Source organism: Equus caballus, chromosome 9 (genome assembly GCF_041296265.1).
Source record: "Equus caballus isolate H_3958 breed thoroughbred chromosome 9, TB-T2T, whole genome shotgun sequence".
NCBI lineage: Eukaryota > Metazoa > Chordata > Mammalia > Perissodactyla > Equidae > Equus > Equus caballus.
In genome coordinates, this window is record NC_091692.1 from 87,262,439 (window position 1) to 87,285,175 (window position 22,737).

General features: G+C 41.4%; 1 protein-coding gene across 4 annotated transcripts in view; it reads right to left on the bottom strand.

The window, feature by feature from the left end:
• The window catches only part of ADCY8 (adenylate cyclase 8), a 217,675-nt gene that overhangs the window by 90,611 nt on the left and 104,327 nt on the right, over nucleotides 1-22,737 (bottom strand). For all 4 annotated transcript variants that reach the window (XM_023648978.2, XM_001916500.6, XM_070221828.1 and 1 more), the window contains exons 6-7: nucleotides 13,128-13,286; nucleotides 11,231-11,501 (exon numbers count right to left, since the gene is read on the bottom strand). In XM_023648978.2, the coding sequence (XP_023504746.1) occupies nucleotides 11,231-11,501; nucleotides 13,128-13,286 (430 nt within the window). The remainder of the gene's footprint in view (nucleotides 1-11,230; nucleotides 11,502-13,127; nucleotides 13,287-22,737) is intronic.

The window sequence follows — 22,737 nt, forward strand, 5'->3', positions numbered from 1 at the left end:
CAAATTGGACACTTCTCCCTCAGCAAGATATGTTAGTCAAGATTGTCGTGACTTTTCTTGTCTACACTTGAGAGAAAATGAAATATCACATTCAAATTCCATGTGTGATGGTTTCTTAGTTAGAATTCCTACTTAGTTTCTCTCTCTTTTTTTTTTCCTTTGGATATTTATGTCACCATAATCTGTTTTCCAAGCAAAGCAAAAGAAGGTGTAATGAGATCTTCCTGTGGAAGGAGGGCTATGGGCTACTGCTCCGGGAAGAGGTTTAAGTAATTTTCATAATAAGCTCATAGATCCTGCTCCAAGAAATGCAATAACCAGGGTCAGAGTGTCCACTCTGTTTGCTGAAATAACAGTCCAGACCTTTCCAGCCAGCCTGCTTCAGGACGCCAGCAGCCCTCGGTAGCCTGGTTCCCAATCCTCAATCATGAGCAAATAATGCCAGTCTGTGGCCCAGGCTATTAGGAAAATCATTGCTTCCCACCTTTAGGCAGAACTGGAAGTTTGAAAATATTGTGTGAATGTTACATTTGATAGGGCATAAAGGATGAGTGAATTCCTTTGATTGGCCTTTGTCACTTTGTGTCCCGAAATTTCAATCCATTTATGATTAAGAGAATAAAACAATGACAGGGGAGATACCCCTCGTTCTGGCAGATTCCACAATAAGAATTTACTAGTTTGCTACTCTTTTGAACCCCGCAACCTTATTCTTGACCTTTTGACTAATATTGATAAGTGGGATCAGTAAGACAGTTTATTTATTTTGGGATTTAGGACCCAGACATGGCAGGCTCTCTTCCCAGAGTCATTTGCCTGACATTAAATGCCTTGCTGCTGGCTTCGGTTCATCCTACTGGCTTGTGGTTTGGGACACACAGTGGTTTTGGTTATCTATGGATGAGGTGTGGGCAACCAGTCAGCGTGGCTGAACTTCCAGGCCAATCAGAATTCCAGGTGACTAGGCAGAACTCTCAGGAAAGGAGACTCAGAGCCCACAGAGGCAATTCCAGATTTCATCCCCAAGCCCTGGTCCAAAGACCTCAGAGCCAGGTTACCCCAGGACAAGTGGTGTCTGACACTGGTTCTATCTGCCTGAGAAGCTTGCCTGGCTCTGTTTGACTGATCCTCTATTAGCGAATTGAGGATTCCTCACTCTGATATTATCCTTTGAGTTCCTCAGAAAGATGCTAATCTCAGTTCGGGGGAATGTGATTGTGCCTGAGTCATGACACACTTGCACCATTTTTAATCAAAAAGAGTTGTTAAACTTTTGCAGAATTGGCTGAAACAGAAGTTGGCACATCTTTAGATGTGGCCACTTTGAAGCCACATGACTTGAGACAAGCTGCCAACTGTTAGCTTTTAAAATATCACATCCCTAGTAATGTGTGGAACAGATATGCAAACCCCAGCACTGACTTCATCTCAGGGTTCGGGGTGGAGTGAGCGACAGGGATGGGCTGAGCCCAGGGAGGGAGGCAGGATTCCTGTTTTGGACGTGACTCATGAGTTGGGGAGAGAGAAGCTGAAACATTAATGGTTTGTTTAAGGGACCACAGTATAGGTGTGAATCAAAGTACTTGTAGCCCTGAAATGACTGGGTGAAAATGTCATAGGCTGTGGCTGGAGAGGTGACCACTATCTCATTGACCGAATGACCTTGGGTTGACAGCCTCGATCATTTCAGTTCAGGAAATGAATAAACAAACATATACCAGGACATAAGCTGCTCAGATTTTCTGTGAACCTCAAAGACGTAGATATTTCAGAAAGGTCAATGCCATGGGTAAAATGAAACACACATGTGTCTGCATGTTTATATGTGCATGTGTTTTCTTGGAAATTTGGAGAAAATTGAAATAAAACAATTAGTTAAACTTTTATCTTTTTAAAGACTTTTTGTAGTAATTATTTTCATTTAGGAATATGAAATAAATATGATACTGTGAGTTGCTGACAAATTGCTCACGTTTGGTGTTTTAAGTCTCTAGATCTGAGTTTTTTACAGATTCCTATTGTACAATTTACCAATTCAATTTAGTTATTGATGCTTTCCTTAATTTGGTTCCAACGGAGCTACAAACTACCGCCCTTCAAGAATCCAACCTTTCTTACTTTTCACTGGTTATGGCAGGACGAACCTGGGAAAAGATGACACTACTCAGGTTAGAGTCAAACTGTTATGTCTTGGGGACTTTGTGGCTTCTATTTCCTCATACCCTAACTTTTCTACTGCACACTTTTCTTTTTTGAGGAAGATTAGCCCTGAGCTAATATCCACCGCCAATCCTCTTCTTTTTGCTGAGGAAGATTGGCCCTGAGCTAACATCCATGCCCATCTTCCTCTATTTTATATGTGGGACACTTGCCACAGCATGGCTTGATAAGTGGTGCGTAGGTCCAGGCCCAGGATCCGAACCAGTGAACCCTAGGCAGATGAAGCAGAGTGTGTCAACTTAACGGCTACGTCACCGGGCTGGCACCTCTACTGCACACTTTTCTATTGGAAATGTCTAAATAATTTAGGTTTTCTGGGCCATGATTATCCCTGATGTTTGTTTCTGAGTTTATCACTTAAGAGTAGTCCTGTTCAAGCTCAAGTATCCCCAAGACATGGAATCCTGAGTGGGTGCTACCACATATGATGTATACAAAGCCCTTATCGTCTCATGGTGTGAAGAGATCTTTTACGGGACTAAAGGTGACATAAAAGTGAGAGAATGGGAAAGACACAACAGAGTCTAATGGTTTATAACTTGGAATTCACAGTAGTTTGAGGATCCTTGCAATGTGAGAGGACCTTTCAAAAAGTTCCATCAATATCCAAGGAATTACCACTGTAGTTCCTTTTTAACCCTTGGTGAAGCAAAAGGAAGTAATACACAAACAGCCAAGATGAGGCTGTTTAGGCCAACAAAAATGTCAAGCGTCTTTGCTCTAGGCTGGAATTAAATCACGTTAGGGTGATAACTCTCATTTCCTTGTGCAGAGGGGTAGCAATGATGGATCACGACATATGTGACAAATCACTTTAAAAAATGGGAATACAAATTCATTCACACCAAATGCAATTTTATTTGGAAAGAAAAACCTTCATACACATGAATTGCCCTGGGTCAAAACAATAAAAGGCATCCTCGATAGAGAAAAGATGGGAAAATTCTGAAGGAGCTCAATAAAGAAATTTTACAATGAAGAATCTTAGCAAAATTTGCACCAAGATTAATCAAACTTAAATCACAATTCTAGTTTTTCAAATTGAGGAAATAAAGAAGTCAGAAAAAAATCTAGATTTTTGCTTTCTCTTCCTACCTATCTTCACATATTTAAAATACCATACATTAGTTGGTTCCAGTTCCTCAGGCCACAATTTTATGGCTTCCCCAAACAACTAGTCAATCCCTGGTGAAAGGAGAGTTCAACTAGTTTGTTTAGAAAAGTTTCAGCCAGTTGTTGGCTGTGGAGTAACCACAGGCTGCATCTTACACACTTGCCAACTTAAATGCGCATTTCCAGATCTGCAGTTTCTATATGAGCCACAAACTCACCTCTCTGCCTCTATCTCTTCCACCTTATTCTACCCCTGGAACTTCAGAGAAAGAAAGAATGATTAGTCAAAATTAATGGATCAAGTTGCCTGTTTAATCCACTCAGCATTCCCTGGAAGGCTTCCCATCCACTTGCCTTTCTGAAGAGAGTGAAAAACCAGACCCCCCTAATGATTTGTCCTGGCTGACCTCAGTGGCTATCTTCTGAGTCAGGGCTAAGGACAGCCCGGGGCGGGGGGGGGGGGGGGGGGGGGGGGTTCGTTGTAAGAAAAGCCTTCTTACCAGAAGAGTACAGACTGACTTCAGGGAAATGTCCAAAGGCCTCCATGTTCTCTACTCCTGCAGATGTCCCATCCAATGAACATCAAAGCTTAATCTGATGTTAAAATGGTTAAAAATAAATTACCTACTGAGAAAAATTTGCCTGTGATTTCCTGCATACTGAGACTGAAGATGGACAATGAGATACTCGGCAGCTTATCACAGAGCAGTAAGTTCTGAAAGCACACTTTCCTCTTTAAGACCAACATCCAGTATTTCAGGCCTTTTTAGGGGTAGGAATTTCAGGTCAGAGTTCTCTGTGGGGAAAGAGAAGCCTGTGCTTTGTTCTTGAGCAGCAGAATCCCAGGCCTAGATGGTGGCCTTGCTGTTCCCCTCCTTGTGGGGTCTTAGTGCCTCATTCTTGGTGAACCTCTGCTTGGCTGTGGATCTCAGCTTAACAGTCACTTCCTTGGGAAGGTCTTCTCTGATTATCTTGGACCAACCTCTACTACACTGTCCTGCTTTACTGACAGCAACGTTCATACTGGGCCAGTTGACCTTTTAGTAATACCACTGGGCTGTGAGCTCCTGGACAGCTTGAACCTTCTTCATCTCTCTATCCCCAGGACCCAGCACAGTGCCTGGCAAATTGTAGTTGCTCAACAAGTAGTTGAATAACAAATGACTGAATGAATGAGGGAACAAATGAACATCTTGGGGGGACTGACTGGCCCAAGTTGAACGATAGAAGGAAAATGAATTTGAATTGAGAGAGTTCTTTTTCTTGTGGGCATTTGAATGCATGAAAAGGGGGCCTGCCACGTAGTTTGCATACTGCCTTTTAGGGGCAGAAACAGAAGGAAAGAAAACAAACCCTAGGGATCAATATTACTCAACTGGAAACTTAGTAGTCATGTTGAAAACAGGATCCCGAAAAAAAGCAAGGTATTTGTAATGATGTTGGCTGTTAATATCCATGTAATCAAAACTCAGTTATCCAGAATGCTGAGGGAAAGGGTAAATTTCATTCCCTAGTTAGGTGAGATTTTACCTCAAACACTATTTTTTGCTTTAACTCTTGTTTCTGAGTTTGATATTGATGTTTTAAGACAGTTCACTAGGATAGCTGTAAACAGCGGGAGCTCCCATTGATTCCTGGCTAATTATTTGTTCTCTGGGCTTTGGGTGGTAGGATCTGGAAGTGTAGGTAACTCACCAGTGTAGCCACATACTCCCAACCTGCTGAGAGTCTGAGGTGGAGAAATTGAATGGGGCCGTGTCAGAACCGAAAAGAAGTGTCAGGATTGTCCCGTACAGTCCAGCCATTGAACACATGAGAACACTGAGGCGTGGAGGGGAGAAGCGGTTGCCCAAGGCCTTGCAGTAGTAAGTGGAGAAATCAGGGCTATCATTCAGTTCCCTTGAGTTTCCTTTCAGGCCCTTTCCACTATCAAATGTGCAAATTTTGGGTCCTGCAGAGATTTGCCCCAGGATCACAAGACTCCCAGGCTACAGGACTAACCAGTCTACAGTGAGGAGGCTGGGACCCTCAACATCAGGTCAACAACATGAGGGTTTTGATCAGCAAGGTGATCAGATGAGGATTCTGTCTCTTCTTCCAATGGATACAGACAAGAAGATCTACGAAAAGGCCTAGTTGGGATTGATGAAGATACAGGAACCTAAATATATTCTTGTATCCTGCTTTCCAGCCCAGCCAGCCCCACTCCCTCCACGTTTGCTCTTCTTCTGGTGTCAACATTCTCCAGTCCAAGTGGGGCTACATCAAATCGTTGTTTTATCACTCAGTAGATGCGAGAGACTCTCCAGCTTAGACTTTTCCATGCCAACAATTATCACAAGGACACTCAGAGAGTCAGATGCTACCTGGGATGATAGGCTAGCTGGAGGAAAATCTGGTCATTTCCTGGAGCTTTCACAGAAAATTTCTAAATATCCCTGGTGAGCAAGTGACCCAACTTCAGAGGGTGAATACACACACACACACGTACACATACACACCTTTTTATGACTGACTGACCTGGAAGCAAGGTAAAAATCCAGCATATACCTTAAGGCCACAAAGGGAAGGCCTGATGGAAAGTATGTGGTTTTTAGAGTCAGAAATAACTGAGTTCTAATTCCAGCTCTGTTATTTACTGGATACATGACCTTCAGGGATTAATCAATCTTTACGAATCACAATTTTCTCATTTGTAAAGCAGGCACATCACACTTACCCTGTAAGGCTGATGTGAGAATTAAATGGAAAGAATGTGAGCAATGCTCCCAACATGGTACCTGGCCCCAACTCTCTACCTCTATTAGCATTAGTGGCTTATGGATATTTATATTCCTGGCAATGAAACATATTTGCTTTCCATTCATTGTGTGGAATATAGAAATTCCATCTACGTTTTTCAATCCTCATGGTACACATATTGACTTCTTGATAACAGTAATGACCAAAGTCAGTCTATTGTGTAAAAACAATTAATATATACAATGGAAGTCCCATATGTGACTATCTCTAGGTCATTCTTTAAAAGGCCCAGAGGAGGAGTAGAAAAATGCCTGGATTCTGGTGCTATGATGAATGTGAAAGGCTTAGATGGGTTGATAGTGAGAATTTTACAATATCTGAGGGACAGACCCCAGGCTCCAAAAAGGAGCTTGGCTTCTAAAAGAGTGGCTCCACCTCTCTTGGCATATCGCTTATCATAAAAATCAAGTTAAAATGATGAATATCCTTACACAATACATTTTATAGTGACATCAAAGCTTCACCCTTTGGTATCCTCCTGTAAACGCTAAGTCTAAGATGCAGTCTGTCTGCTAAGTCCCTTCTTGCCCCCTCCAATCCGTTCTCTGCAAGGTAGCCAAAGTGATCTCTTAAAAATCTAAAGCAGATCATGTCACTGACCTGCTTAGAACCTTTCTATCACTTCTCTTAGAATGAAACCTCAAATCAATCAGGCTTGCGGGATCAAGCTCCCGTCTCCTCTGGCTTCATCTGCACCCACTTCTCCCTGCTCACTATGCTATAGCCACTTGGGCCTTTTTGCTCTTCTTTAACACACCAACCTTTGTCCCACCCCAGGATCTTTACACTAGCTGTCTCCTCTGTCTACAGTGCTCTTCTCCTGGTTATTTGCATGTAGGGTCCTTTCAGTACTCAAAATGAATCTTCAGCGGCCCCTCACAACCCAATATGCAGTAATTTTATCTGCCCCTAGTCATATATCTGTATTTCCTTCATAGCACTTACGTGTTTTGGTTAATTGTCTGACTTCCCCATTCCTTTAAAATGTAAACTCCTGGAGAACAGGGACCAAGTCTCTCTTCTTGTTACTACACCCCATCTTCTAGAATACTGAGGGCCTGTTAAATAATTTAATCCACAAGAGCTCAAGAGCACAATTAGATTTTAGTTATAGCCTGCAACTAGAAGGGAAAAATAGGATCTTTAATATAAGGACCCTTTTCTTAAGTCTTCATTTTCATCCTAAATCTTGTCTTTATTCTGAAAGATTCAATGACCATGTTGAATACTCATCCAACGCCCTAGCCTTGACATTTCTGCACATCCTCCCCCACGTCAAAATTTTCACTTTTGGTCTACTTCACCTACCTACTTTTACTTTGGTAACCTTAAATTTCAATAGTCCACCTGCGATCGTAAACTTTCTGCTTTCTAGTTTTCTTACTTTTGTTCCACTCAGAAGCTCCGAGCATAGGAAGCCTCACTGGTAACTGAGCCAGGGTTCAGGACGCCAAGACGTCAAATCAATGGGCAGAACCCCTTGCATGTGTCAGGAGTCAGGGAGGCAAAGGATGAGCGCTTAGGGTGCCCAAGAGCAACTGGGGCGCTAGAACCCAGACTGGGTCAAACCAGCAATTTGAACCCAAATGGACACAAATATAATGGCAGGGAAGATGCACGACACCAAAACTAAAGGAGTATCTGCTGGCACAGACAGGGACTGGAAAATTCACATAAGGGGCCAGAAATAACTCTTAGTGATTCCTCTTGCTCCTCCAAATCATTGACAGACTCCTGAGATAGATAGGGAGGAGAGGACAGGGGTGGAGTTGGGGTTCTTCTTGGAAACCCAGAGCTCTCTCTTATCAACTGTGACAATCTGGCATCTGACTTCACCACCTTCTCAAACCTGTCTCTTGCCAATGATGTTCTTCAATTCAATTCCAATAGGCAATTTTTCAGCTTCATGTTGCTGGGCCTCTTGGCTATGTTAGACTTTGCTGATCTTTCTCCAATGTTCTGCTCTCTAGGCTTCCATGACACCACATTCCCTAATTCTCTCCTGCCCACTTTGCTTCCTCTCTGTTTCTATCATGGGATCCTTGTTCTCTTGCACCTCCATCTGGTGATCCTCAAGGTCTGTCCTGTGCCTTCTTCTTGTTTTATTTTCCATAGTCCCTACAGTGACTGCTTTCACTCTCGTGGTTCAATTAGCACTCAAATTCTGATGACTGCCAGATTCACCTCCCTTGCACACGTCTTTTATGCCTGAGCTTCAAGAGTGTGTGTTCGACAGCCTTCTGCATCTCTCTCCCTGGATCTTGCCCAGGCACCCTAAGCTTAACTTGCCCCAAACTGAATTCCTAGTCTTTCCCACTCAATCTCCTCCTTTCCAGTGTTGCTTGTGGGCAATTTTGCCATCCATCCAGTCACCCAAGCAAAAAACCCAAAAGTCAAACTTAACCGGTTCCTCTCCCTTACCACCCACATCTATCATTTCATTCATTCATTTTAAGCAAGCCCTATTATTTACCAGGTATTGTCCTAATTGTGGGCTAAACCGTGGTAAGTAAAACAGATATAATTCCTATCTTTACGAAGCATATAAACTACTGGCTGACTTTACCTCTAAAGTGTTTCTTTCCTCTGTTCTGCTCTTTTATTACTAGCGGTGGTCAGCTAGTCATGTAAGGTTGCTCAACTAATCTTTATTGAGGGAATGAATACATGAGAATGTAAATATCTGAATATCTGTGGTCTATATATATAGCACAGATTTTGGCACAGCATTCAGATGTCATTAAAAATATTTCTAAGCACATATTATGAATCAATAGAAGCCAAAAACATCTGGCCAATTTAGCTGGAAAACCCCCAGTGAAGCATGAGTATGTTCTGTCTGTGTTATGCAAACACTCAGATGGTCTGGGCTTTCTGTGGAACTGACTGGGTGTTTTGGCAGAGTGCAGGTTTTTCCAGACCAGCCCAGATCCTTCCAGGTACACATTATGTCTCTGAATTGCACATATGGCTCACTAACTTCTAGAGTTAAGCATAAGTGCAAACTCTGAGTGCTTGTGACCATTTTAATTGACTCAGTCATTTCCAAAATGTTATTAGTGCCACCTATTTATGAATACCAAGGCACATTCACTGGCTCTGAAATCTGAAGACATCAAAACGAATTGAGATCATTCATGGTGAAGATGACACAGATGGGTTGTATCCAGGCAAAACTCAGGCATCGTGAGAAATATACGGTATGGTTAAACACCGAGAATAATTATCTTTAACTAATAGTGACATCTTTTATAATAATTATTTGATGACATTAGCAGATATCTTTAGATAATCAGGAAAGAAATATTTCAACTATTCCTATACAGCTTTACCAGATCAATCAATCATGGAATAAAACCAAGCATCCCCACTTCTCTCTTATTGGTTCTCAATTATTAGTAGCAAGGTTAGGTACAACTGAGGCTAGAACAATTAGGTCCTATCCCAATTTCCACAACCAGCTTAAATGGAAAGAATTATTCTAAAGCAAAGAACAAAAATAAAAAGAAAACCAAAAAAACCAAGAGAGAGAACTTTATGCAGAGTTATTGAGGTATTTAGGGTGAGGTATGCATCTCCTTTTCTCTAAATAACCAGCATTCAGGCTCAAGCTAACAATAGGCAAAGGAAGCGGAGAAGGTACTGTCAGCTGGGCATGCACCCACTCCAGAAAGTATGTAAGACTGTTATTTTATATAATAGCAAATTGTATCATGCACACCAGATCAGGGATGGAAAGAAGTAGGCACTGAAATCAGTGATGACTTGTGTGGGCATAATAATTTGGGGGAAAATGAAACACTCCCAAAAGAATAGTGAAGACCTAACGATGGAGTCTTGCAAGGCATGCGGGCTGGGTTCAACGTGCATCTTTTCCCGGTGGAATCGGGTCCACGCATTGTTCCATAGCTCCTTCACACAGAACTGGAAGGAATCTGAGGTTGACCTGGCCTCAGAGTGCCCCGTCAATCTTTCCAGTGCAGAAGAATCTCAGCATTTTTAACCTTTTCCATTTTAAATGTCTTTAAGCAGACAGATTTTTCTTACCTACACGTTAATGAGAAAAGTCCAGGTCCATGGATTAAAACAATTAACCCACATGTGTCTTTACATGTCTCCCGACACTATTGGTTTGGTTCATTTGCTTCATAGTACTCTCAGCTGTTGTTCAGCTCAGGAGCATTTCAGAAACTGTCTACAAGTCTTATATATTGGCATTTTTTTTTGCTTCTTCAAAGAAGTATGGTGGAGTCACACCATTTAACTTAAGTGAATTCAACTATATGTGCTTGGCCCAAATGGTTAAAGGGAAAATCCATATTGGAGCAGGTGGTTTTGCCTACGCTCTGAGTGACCATTCTGGGCAGGGGAGCATCTCTGAATCCACTTTAGTTCTCTCCCTTGATCAGCCTCAGTTCTATAGTGCCTCTTGGAATCTGAGCATCTCATTGGGTGTAGTGTGATTCTGGTACTTGAAGAAACAATTTTTAAAAATAAGGTGACTTACACCTTATGTATTGACTTTGTTGCCCTATTTCACATATAAGATGCAAATCCACACCATATAAGAGTGGGGTCCTGTGGGTGGCTTTGAAATTGCACACTACTCCCGAATGTCCTTACCCTCACCCTGGGTATCACTTCGTGCTGCTTTTATATCCCCAAATCAACAGTGCCCTCCTGATTTTAAATTTCAGAGGGCAACTCAGAACTAGCCTGCCAGCTAACTAAAAAACGGCATTCTCATGGATGTGGTCTACTTCTATTGTTAGTTTAATAACATCAGGTTTATATTTTCCAGCATGAGTAATATCTTCTGGTAAAATTACAATTCCGCTTCACATGACATTTATTTTTAGCGAGGTCAAAAAAAAGGGCGGGGAGAGGGCGTTGAGAACCTCTGGTACTTCTGACATTTCCTGAAATTGCACACATAGGTTAATTCTGTCCTGAGGAGACATGTTTGATCACTTGCAATTATGGTGCTCAGCAGAGAAAAGGTTAAAGATGAATCGGTTTTCCCTGAGGCATCAGGGTTGGAGGTGCACTGGAGCATGCATTCGCGGCTAACCAGAAGAAGGAAGCCAGGACTTACGTTCTGTTTCCCCACTATGTTATCGAAGGGCAGTTCGGGGCTCCAAGATCCTTCCGTGAACGTCGCCCCACTGTTTCTCCTGTCTGAGGAGCTCACAGACTCCTTGACAATGTCTTCGGGCAAGGACAGCAGACTCTCTTCAGGCTGCTTAATTAAATAGGTCTCTATATTATGCTTCCTCAAGAATTCGTTCCTCTCTTTCCCGTGACCCTCTTCCACGTTATAGTCACCGTTGAGACAGTCCAGCGTGGCTTTGGAAATGTGAATCCTCCTGTGTGCACAAAGCATAGATTATCATGCATTCCTGACGTAGCCAGCAAAGGCCATTGCTGTGTTTTGTCCTGTGCAAAGCCAACATCAGGGCCGCACGTGGGTACACCTAGGACATGTTCTCAAGGACAATATTTATCCCTTTGAAAAAGCAGAAAGAATAAAAGAAAACAGAAGTACAAGCATAAATCAATGAACAGGGTATCACTGACTTCACCCCAAGGGACACTGCAGCCTCTGAGAAAATACAGCCCTACTGAGCCACACTTACGCACTTTTTTTGTTTTTTCTTATTACCGTCAGCCTGATTCCAGCAACCTTTAAGAATCAGTGATTTTTCAGTGGTGTTGACTGTATTGAAAAAACAAGTTCCTTAAATGTTTCTGAAACAAATGGCAAATCTTTTCCAAAGCACCATGCAACAAAAGTTCTCTTAGTGTCTTGAATTCCTATCATTTCAATTGCTATATATTTGTTCCTTGTTTCTTCAACTTGTCTGTAATCTTCTTAGAACAACAGCAGGTCTTCTAAGTCCACAGGGCTACAGGGAGGGTCCTTTGGAGAAACCACTGTAAAATGCAATTTCCCCTGAAATGTGTATAATGCAAGAAGCAGAGAACAGAGCTGTGGACATGTGCAGGCTGGCAGTTGGCTGGGCTCGCTCACAAGGTAAGTGACTCATTTCCACACAATCATCAGCCACTGTAGCCCATGATTCAAAATTTTTTTTTTTTTTGTAGCAAAACAACAGATGAAATCAAAAGCCTTAAGGATCAGACTTGAACCATTGAACCATGGAAATTGCACATGATAAATTATCCTGCGGAAGAGGTTTTCTGTGCTCATAACTGTCTAATACAATCAGACTACTTATTGTGCTGCATCGTGGTCTGCATAGACTAGTGTGGTAGTTACGAGCATGAACTCTGACCAGATTGCCTGGATTGAAACTCTAGCTCTATCACTTGCTAGCTGACAGATCATTGGCAAGTCCATTTTCTCATTCCCGTAAAAATGGGAAAAATAATAGTACTCATCTCTTAGGGATGTTGTGAACATTATAAGAGTCGATTAGTATAAATAAGTCAAAATAGCACATGGTACATACTATAAAAGCAAATGCTTAAATTATTCTTATTTTCAAGGTTCAATAAACTTTTCCAGGCCACTAGTACCTTTGGTGATTGTATACCTACTGGTCCTTGCCAGCAAAATTTGGAGAGCTGAGTTTTCAAGGAAGGGGCAGGTCAATAAGTCTTAACCCTGGCTACCCTTGAGACTTGCTTTGAGAATTTAAAATAGATTCTGCTTTACATGAACTGGCACGGGGTCTGGGCACCAGTATTAAATGTTCGTCTGCTGGTTCCAATGTGAAGTCAAGTCTGAAAACCAATGCTGTGCAAGGCTGGGTCCTGAACACTTGAGTGTCATCCCATCATCCTCATTTCCTATGTGAATTTCACTAGACTTTTGGGACCAATATTAGTATGATGTTTTTAATTTCTTATCTCCTCCCAAATAATTGCTTATTTGATCTATAACTCTGAATATGCACATGGGAAACCCACTGTCACAACGTGAGCAAATGACGAAGGTTGAGCAACAAGAGGGCTTTGTTTTGGCTTACCCCGGGATTCCTCCAGATTCAAGTTTGTTTGCAATGTCCACATCCCAAGACCAGACATCAAACTGCCACTTCCGTAGTCCCAAAACGCCACATAGCACTGAGCCTGAGTGAATTCCGATCCTCATGTCAACATCATGCTTTGTCCTTGACCGTACATACCTGTTGACATAGGTGAATGGAGAGACATGTGCATAAGGCCTGAGTGGGCACCCTTGGCCCTGGTAGCAACCCTGGTCTTGGCCACTCCATAATTTCAACTTCTGCCCATTCAACTGCCACCTCTTGCATGAAGCCTTCTTGGATTACCTGATGACTGGAGGGATTCTCTTCCTCCTCTGAAGTCCCTTAGCCTTCTACCTGAACTTTCAAGGGTCCTTATCACCTTGCTCTGCAAACCCACTCATCCTATCCTCTCTCTCAGGGAATGGCATCAGTGTCTTTCTCTACCCACCAGTTCATAAACCTGGGATAGATTATAGATTCTGCACTTCATCTCACATTCCATTTCTAACCTAAATATTTTAATTTTTATGATGTTTCCTTACCTCCATTCCTCCCACCAACATTCTGGTTCAGGCCACCATCATGCTTTGGTCTTGGGTCCAGGCCTCAGCCTGACCTCCTTTCGGCCCACGTTCTACACAGCTATCACAAACACCAATATGACCTTGTCACTCCATCATTCCCTTGCTTAAAACTCTTTCCTGGCCTCTTAACTCCTTGCAGCAGTGGTCTCCAGGGTAAAGTGCTCACATTGCAGCACTGAGCTGGGTCATCCATTGGGATGCAGGAAGAGAATGTTAGAACTTCCATTCATAGCTTTTGTTTATTATCTTTACCAAAATTTGACATATGGTTGACCTCAGCGATCTTTCAGTGTCCATGTCCAACGGTCCTCTGACTGTAAGCAGGGAGGAGGCATCTTGAGAAAAGAGGAGGAATTCCACCATTGAGGGTTTCCTCTAAGCACACACATCCCTTCTTCACTTTCAGAGTATTTCAAACAACTTTAGTCTATGACTGAAATAATGTCATTTATGTAGAGAGAAATTCAAATGGCAGAATACAATACTTAAATATAGAATCACTAGAAAAATCTTCATTGACTCATAGAAATTCAATGGTTATTGACTTCAAAATGCCTAAAAGAGTTGTCAGACTTAAAGATGATTTATCACTTATCTTTGACAAAAAGGCAAGTGCTCCAAAATAGTTCACTTTTTTGTGATAATGGGCTGCCATTAATATTCCCTCTATCAAATATTTGGAAAAAGACAAACTTTTTAAATTTGTTTATCCAAGCTAAAGATGATGGTTTAAGAAGAAATGAGAGAGTAACAGCTTTTTACAAAAAATTCATTGTCTGAAGAGAGAAGTTTGAAAATGGGAGTTTGAAATGATTTTACCTCTTTGGGAACCTGGTTGTCAAACATAAATTACATCATCTATCAAAATTCTTAGAGCTGTACATTTACTAAGTTGTTTAAAAATCTTCCAAATGAAGAGTTCTGGTGGGGTGTGAACCCATTTGTTAAAAGTACAAAAAAATCTATTGCCCTCTACTGAGCTTGTAAAGATAACTCATAGACATCAGAGAAGAAGAAAATTTACGACAAGAGTTACACAGGACTTTGGAATAAATGACTTAGAAAACACAGTCAAGAGGGCAAGGCTCCCCAGAATCTGCCTGTCTTGATCAGATACATATTCAGTTAGCTCTGATAGCCATTAGAGTCAGGTATAGAAATAAACTGAATTTGGAACCTGACTTTAGCAATACTCTATCACTAACTATCAAGATTTTTTAAAAAAGAATCAGTTATGTTCAAACCCACTGTTTTTGCTAAAAAATGGTAAAAGCGGAAAGATTTTTGTACTGTCATTAAATTAAAAATATTTAAAAGCATTATTTATTTCATCATTATTCTTTAAAATCCACATTTCATGTAGGTTTTATAGCATATGTTTTTAAATGTATGAATATAATTGATAGACTAGAAAATGAATACAATTTATAAATTATAATAATTATTGAAATCTGTTTTGATAAAGATGGGGGATCAAAGCATTCAGAAACCACTGGCCTATGTAATAAAATGGAAAATTCCTAGTCTGGCACTCAAAGTCCTTCATGATCTGTCCTGTGCCTCATTGTGTCTTATTTTTCATGCAGACGTTAGACTCCAGGCATCCAAACTACAGGTCACTGCCTGAACCCTGTGCTCCTTCTCCCACTGTGGGCCCATGATGCTCCATCAGTCTGGAACGTCCATTCCCTCATTCAGTTGAAGTCTGGATTATGTGCCCTTCCCTGTGTTCCAATTTCATCCCACGCAGACAATAATGGGGTGTTGTATTGTAATCATCTGTCTCCTCTATTGGACTCTTAACTAATTGAGGGTAGGGACTTTGCAGGTTCATTGTCATATGTCTCTCTTAACCCTATACTGCGTCTGGAACTTGGCCAATGCTCAGTAAGTGTTTATTGAATGGAAGGATGGATGGATGGATGAATGGGTGGGTGTCCGTACTCACTATTCATGTTCCCACTTATCTAAGCTCTTTGATAAAGAGTATAAGCTCCTTGAAAGCAATATTCCTGTCTGAACAATCCTTGCATCTCTCACAGCCTGGAGCATCATGCCTCACATATAGTTGGGTTTAAAAACATGACTCCCCTTTTTTTGAAAAAATAAATGAATGAATGATTCCATGTACAAAACTGGATCTTTGTATTCTCTGTTCCGAAAATGTTGTAAGATAATACAAAGTTATTTAAACAAGAAAGTAAAGTTGAGGTGGGTTGAGAATGTAGAAACAATGAAACAAATTAGATATTAGGAAGACAGTCACAGACATAAGAAAGAATGCTGGTAGCTAAAGGGTGAGATAATTCTTGTTTCTAGTGATGATTCTAGCTTCTGGGCCATTATTTTAATGTTAACTTTTAAGTTAAAAACTACATAGTACCCTTCATCCACTGATGATGAAACCACTAGAGTCCATTTGAAAAAATTTAACAAAGCAAGAGGAGAAACAGCATCCAGCACTTGAGAGGAACATTTCAGTTTCTGATGCACTTTCCCAGTGAGTTTCTGTGAGGCAGGTTATTGAGAGAGGTCATCTGTGCTGTCCACCCACTATGTCTTGTACTGCGATATTTCAGCACATGGTAGGACAGCACTTTCTTATATATTTCATGTTATTTTTGGCCAATAAAATGTGAGCGGAAGTGATATGGGTCATTTCTGGGAAGAACCTTTTAGAGCCTGACCAACCACACTCCTCTTTTTTTCCCTCCCTTCTGTGTCTACCATTAATCAAGGATGCTGGGTGATGGAGCCTTCTTAATCAGGGTTATTGAATAAGGATGAGGTATAGTGGTACCCTGCCACTCTTCAATTCTCCCAGAATGGACAGGAGATGTGAGTGTAAAATAAATCTTTGCTGTTTTGGGGGGATGTTTGCTACTTCAGCATAACCAGGATTATACTGACTATACAATCATCTGTCCCAATCCACATTCTTCTCATTACATGAGCATCACTATAGTGTAGGGGTTAATATGGAACCTAGCACCCTACTACCTGAGTTTACATTTTGCTCTGCCACTTACAAGCTGCGTGACTTCAGGCAAGTTACTTAACTTCTATCTATAAAATGGGAGTAATAATATCAGTGTCAGGATTAAGTGAATAAACACGTGTAGAGAATTGAGAATAGCGGCCAGTGCATACTGAGTACTACTTGGCTGCTAATCATATACGAAGGAGCTGCAGCCAGGAAAGCAAAAGGATTTTCTTTTGGCTACATAGCTGGTAAGCAGGATTCTAGGACTGAACTTGGGCTGTTGTGTTTTTAAACCTCACGTTCTTTGCAACACAGCTACTGTACGTGGCTTGTGATCCTGGGCAAATAGCTTAATCTGACCCTGAGTTTCAACAGCTATGAAATAAAGCTCTAGCTGATTGCTTCACTTACAGAGCCTTTGTGAGTCCCAAAGGAGATAATGGATGTTAAAGTGCCTTGCCAACTAATTGTGAGGGACTGCTAACAGCACACCGTGCTAACGCCATTAGGTAATTAACATCATACAGGGAATGCACTGGAACATCTTAATGAAAAGACATTTAGGCTTTTTATTTTCTTCTATAAACAAAAATCATAATAAGAAGACAAAATATCTTTATTGTACTATTTTTTTCTTTCTTTTTGTTATGTCTAGGATTTGAGTCAAAAATAGGAATGAAAATATGTAAAAGTCACGGATAATTTACAGACATTGGTCCTCTTTGGAAAGGCTACCCATTGGTTGTGTAGAACCACAAACACAACCTGTGTTTCAAGATCAGTTCTTGAGGGGAGGACCTCTGAGCATCCATGAAGCTAAAATGAAGGGAATTCTACACTGAGTTAGAAGTCCTGCTCAATTCTTCCAAAGCAGAGCCCCAGGGATGCTTTGCTGGGCTTCATCAGCCACGAACAAAAAGAAAATGACTATATCACCTGCATTATAAACATTTTCTCTTTCTTCTCCACCGACTCTGAGCTTCTTGAGGGCAAGGGTACCATCTTTCATTTCCACATGCCCAGCACTTAATACAGTGATTAGCACACAGGTATAGTCAGTGTGCAAAAGCATTTACCGAATTAATGGACAAAGCTCAAAGGCTTTCTTGCTTTATAGCCCTATGTTGTCCCAAGATGCTTCCAACAGTCCCAGAGGAACCACAGAGGTAGGTGCCTTTGGACCTTGCCAGTTGGAGAGCGGGGCAACCCTAAACCTCTTCCTCCTTCAAACAAAGCAGCTTTGCTCTCATCTGTTTTTCATGGTAGGTTTCCATCAAAAATTTCTTTTAAATAAAGAATCCACTTAATTATTATTATCTTCTGCAGCTCTATATCAAGCTAGGGACCAATAATGCAACAATTAGCCAGCAAAAGATTGAAGGTGTTATTTCTTTTAATTGAAGTATTAAAGAGGAGTGCTTGGTAGATGGTACAAGATGAGGAACTCTAGAATTTTTCTTCCAATTTAAATACTTTAAATGGTTCTTTCCTAGGCAATTAATCAATCTATAGAAGGCAGTGGAGGAATGACAGGAAGCATAATCTAGTAGCTGTCATTGATCTGTAGATTAGACTTTCTACTGCTGAATAAATGGATAGATAAAGAGATAAAATTCAGCAGAGTAGCAGTTTGGTACTGTGGGATGAAAGACTTCCAACTCCTTAGCTTTGGGCAGAGACTGAAGTTCCAATGCTGGATCCACCACTTGCTGGCTGTTGGGAGCTGGAGCAAATGACGTATATTCCCCTTTCCCCTCTGTAAAATGGGTTCCATATCAGCTTCTCAATGCAAATCACTCTTAACACTACCAAGCGGCACAGAGTCTGCGTTAAAGCAGGCTGGATGTGAAGCTGGGTTTCTCCACTTACAGGCTGTAGGCCTCGGGCTAGTTGCATTAGTCTACGATTCCAGTTTTCTCAGGTGCAGTGGGAAAGAAAACTAGCCCTTTGCAGAGTTGTTAGGATGGTTTACAAAATCATGTATATAAAACACTTAACTTGGTGCAATTTGAACACTCAAAATAGTAGCTACTACTAATTTTTGTTAGTAATAACAACTTATAATTACATGATAATTACACAAGTTAAATCAGAACTCCCCCCCCCCAAAATTATGAATTGATCACTTTACCTTTTCCTGCTAAAACTATGCCTGCATTAGCTCTATTCATATCAAAATAGCTTCAACCAACCCATGTAATATACCACCTGGGGAGTCCTAGGCATAAATTGGTTCAAAAAGAATGAATGTAGCAAGAACTGAGTGATTGGTCCTTGACTACCTGGAAGAAACAGTGTCCTTGAACATTCTAGAAGAAAGGAAAAGCAAGGACAGCGTTAGTTATGGAAGTCAACTATGGTCATCATGTAGGTGTGCTGTGCAGGTGTCAGATCTTATCTTTCCAAGAACCCTGTGTATCATCACTAGCACTAATTTACAAATGAGGAAACTGAGTCCCAAGAAGTCCCTGTCTTTAGGTCACACAGCTACAGGTAGAACGGCGGAATTTCACCCCAGGTGTGTGAGCCTAAATCCAGTGGTCCACTTCGACTACTTTACACAGCTTCTTTTTCAGGCGTCACATGGACACCGGGGTCTGATCTGGTTTGGCCCAATAGGTGGATGACACAGTCTCTACCACTTAATTCAAAAGTCAGCAGACTTAGAGTGCTGCTTTGTAGATTCCAGACTTCAGTGAGGCTACCTCAGGAGTCACTCACTGGAGGGGTGGAGGCTGCCAGCACTGTTGCCATGGAGCCTGACGTGGCCTTCAACCATGATCCATTCTACAGTGTCTACTGGACTCTAGCATTAGATTGTCTTAAAACACTGGGCCCATCTCCTGCTTAAGAAGTTTGAAAGCTACCATATCTTATCCTAGCATGGAAGCTGCAATTTCACGAAGTGCTTCACTTTGATGCCCACAGTGATTCTGAGAGGTAGATAGCCATAAGCATTACGAATTTCCATTTCCCAGATGAGGCAGCTGAGGCTCCAAGAGAATGAACACACATCTATTACATTTTCTGTGTCCGGTCTTTTATCTTCATGATCTCATTTCACTTTCCTAACCACCCTGTATGCTATATATACAGCTCATTTATTCATTCACTCAGCAATTGTCTCTTGAAGACCTCTGCAGATATAAGCAGTGAACTAAACAGATAAATCAGAAAAATCAGTTCCTGGGGGCTGGCCCCATGGCCAAGTGGTTAAGTTCGCGCACTCCACTTAGGTGGCCCAGGGTTTGGATCCTGGGCACGGACATGGCACTGCTCACTAGGCCATGTTGAGGCAGCATCCCACATGCCACAACTAGAAGGACCCACAACTAAAATATACAACTAGGTACTGGGGGTATTTGGGGAGAAAAAAGCAGGAAAAAAAAAGAAGATGATTGGCAACAGTTGTTAGCTAGGTGCCAATCTTTAAAAAATAAAAAAAAAAGGAAAAAGAAAATCAGTTCCTGTATTCATGGAGCTTACATTAGGATGGCTTACCCGCATTTTACAGCCAAGGTAGCTGAAGTGGGGAGGGGTTAAGTCGCTCACTCAAGGTCAGTAAGTAATGGGCCCCAAGGGGCACTCATGGATGCCAGACTCCAAACTGAGTGATCTTTGGCTACTTTGCTGCTGCTTGCACTCCCCTCAGCATTAAACTCCAGCTTTTGGGGGTGGAAAGGTAATAGGAAGACCTAATGTAGCATTCCTTTTCAAAAACAGTGTGGACCTAATGAGAGAAAGTGAGAGAAATGATCCAGCCCCTCATTTTCCATCACAGAGCTTTATGTCCTTCTCTCTTTCTGTAAAAATAGGTTTTTAAAAAATTGAAGTTGCCTTAAATAATGTGTGTGTGTGTGTGTACTCTATAAATGCAATCTTATTTAAACTCACAAGCATTTTCTTCTGCCGTTGACTATTAATGCAAACCATCATTCTCAATCATCATCCATTTTCCTATTTGGTAGTATGCCAAAATTTATCTATTTCCCTGTTTTTGGATGTTCACGGAGTCAAATGAACATGGGTCAGGGTCTTTGCTCTGTCACTTACAAGCTGTGTGTCATTGGTCAAAAGTTATTATCCTATCAGAGCTTCAGCCTCCTCCTCTGAAAATTGGGAAAAGTCAACAGTAGTTTCCTCACAGGGTTTTTGACAGTATTGGGTGAGATAAGTAGAAAGATTATTTAGTATAGTGTCTTGTATATGGTGAACATTTCATCAATATTAGCTGTATCAACTATTATTACTAGATATATTCAATCTTTACCATTATCAACAATTTTGCAAGAAAAAAAACTCCTTGTCCATCGACTGATGACTACTCTAATTGCTGCATCTTTAAGAGCAGTGTGTGGCCTTAAGGATGCTGAAGTTAATGACATTTCAGAACAAGGTGAGAAAGGAGGTTTTGGGGGAGAGAAACAGTGAGAGAGACAGAAAGAAAGAAAGGAAGCAAGGGAAGTAGAGAGGGAGAGAAAGAAGGAGAGAAAGAAAGAGCAAAAAGGAAGAACGAGAGAGAGAGAGAGAAGAGAGGAAGAGATGCCAAGAGGCATGCAGGGGGCTTGGGCATTCTAGCCTCAAGTGAGGGAGGCAAAATAACTCCTGTTTTTCATGCCTGGTCCTGCCACGTTGCTTGGCAGAGCCCCCCTGCCACAAGGATTAAGACCTTTGCTCTAATTAACCGTTGGGGACAAGCCAGGTCCTGCTTGGCATTCTGGTGTCATTCTATGACTTTGTAGCAACTGCACTGAAAAGACCAGGCTCTGCAATTTTCATTAAGATTCATCAAGGAAGAATTTTGTAGACCATTAATAAAAATATTGCCTATAACAGAGCCCACCATCAATGCTGGTGTCTTCTAGCTCTCGAGCCTCCCCAAAAGAGACCCAGGGCATGTGAAGAGGAGCCACCTGGAGCCACTTTTCAATCTATTTAATGGTACCATTATCTAAGCCTATTTTAATTAATTTAATTTTATGAATAGACATGCATGAGATGGTGCTAAATGCTTCATTAGAAATAAAGTTACATTCAATCATTTTTCTTGCCATACATCTAGCTAATATCATGTTTCTAAAATCAAGTATTCTTGATGAAATGAACTTACTATGAGGCTTGATTAAGGCTCATTATCTTGTTATTCTCAGATGTTTACTGACTTTTCTCCTGTCTCAATATCGGTCCTGCTAACTTATTAGGGACATATGTGAGATCTCCTAAGCAATACGTTGATCCTTTGGGTATTAAGAGTAGGTTTCAGGTATCAGAAGCAATTGCAGAAATCTGAGGATGGGATGCGGGATACCATAGGGGTTAAGGCCAATAGCTTTGGAGTCAGATGGTTCCAAGAGGGGTGCTCTTCTTCTGCCAGACTAGTTGCGTGATTTTGTACAATTGCCCAAACTCTGTAAGCTCCAGTTTCCTCGTTGGTAAAGTAGGAGCCTACTTCCAGAGCTTCAACAGGTCAGGATGTGCCCACACCGCTGTATGGGTTGTTTTTGGCTGACATCTGTTCTCACTGGCTGCCCCGGGCTATTCTGATTAGTTGCTGCTACAATCATACTAGTTGTTCATTATTTTGCCCACCACCCCTGCCTGCCTCCAAGGATTGTACGACGACTTAAAGAGATAATGTATGTAAAACACTATTTCAGTGCTTGGCATATAGAAAGTGTTCAATGAACCCAGCCATTGTCATTATTTTACTCAAATAGAACAGAAGCCATAAGGAAAGGAATAGGTTTCCGTAACTTAACTGAGCCAAATTTTCAAGTGTCAAAACTCAGCCCTAACTGCAACATTTACAAAAATATTTCTATGGTCATAATATGCCCGCTGTCTATTTGGATTTTCAAAAGGACACGCTGAGGTTGGATTTTATGATCCTCATTTCACAGAAGAGGCCATGCAGGCTCCGAGAAGTTAATCACCCTCGTCCAGAGCCGTACACCCAACAACGGGAAGAAGCAGGGACCAGATTCGGTGAGTTGACTACAGCTCAAGGGCTCCCTTTGTTCACTCAGCACGTTCCCCATTA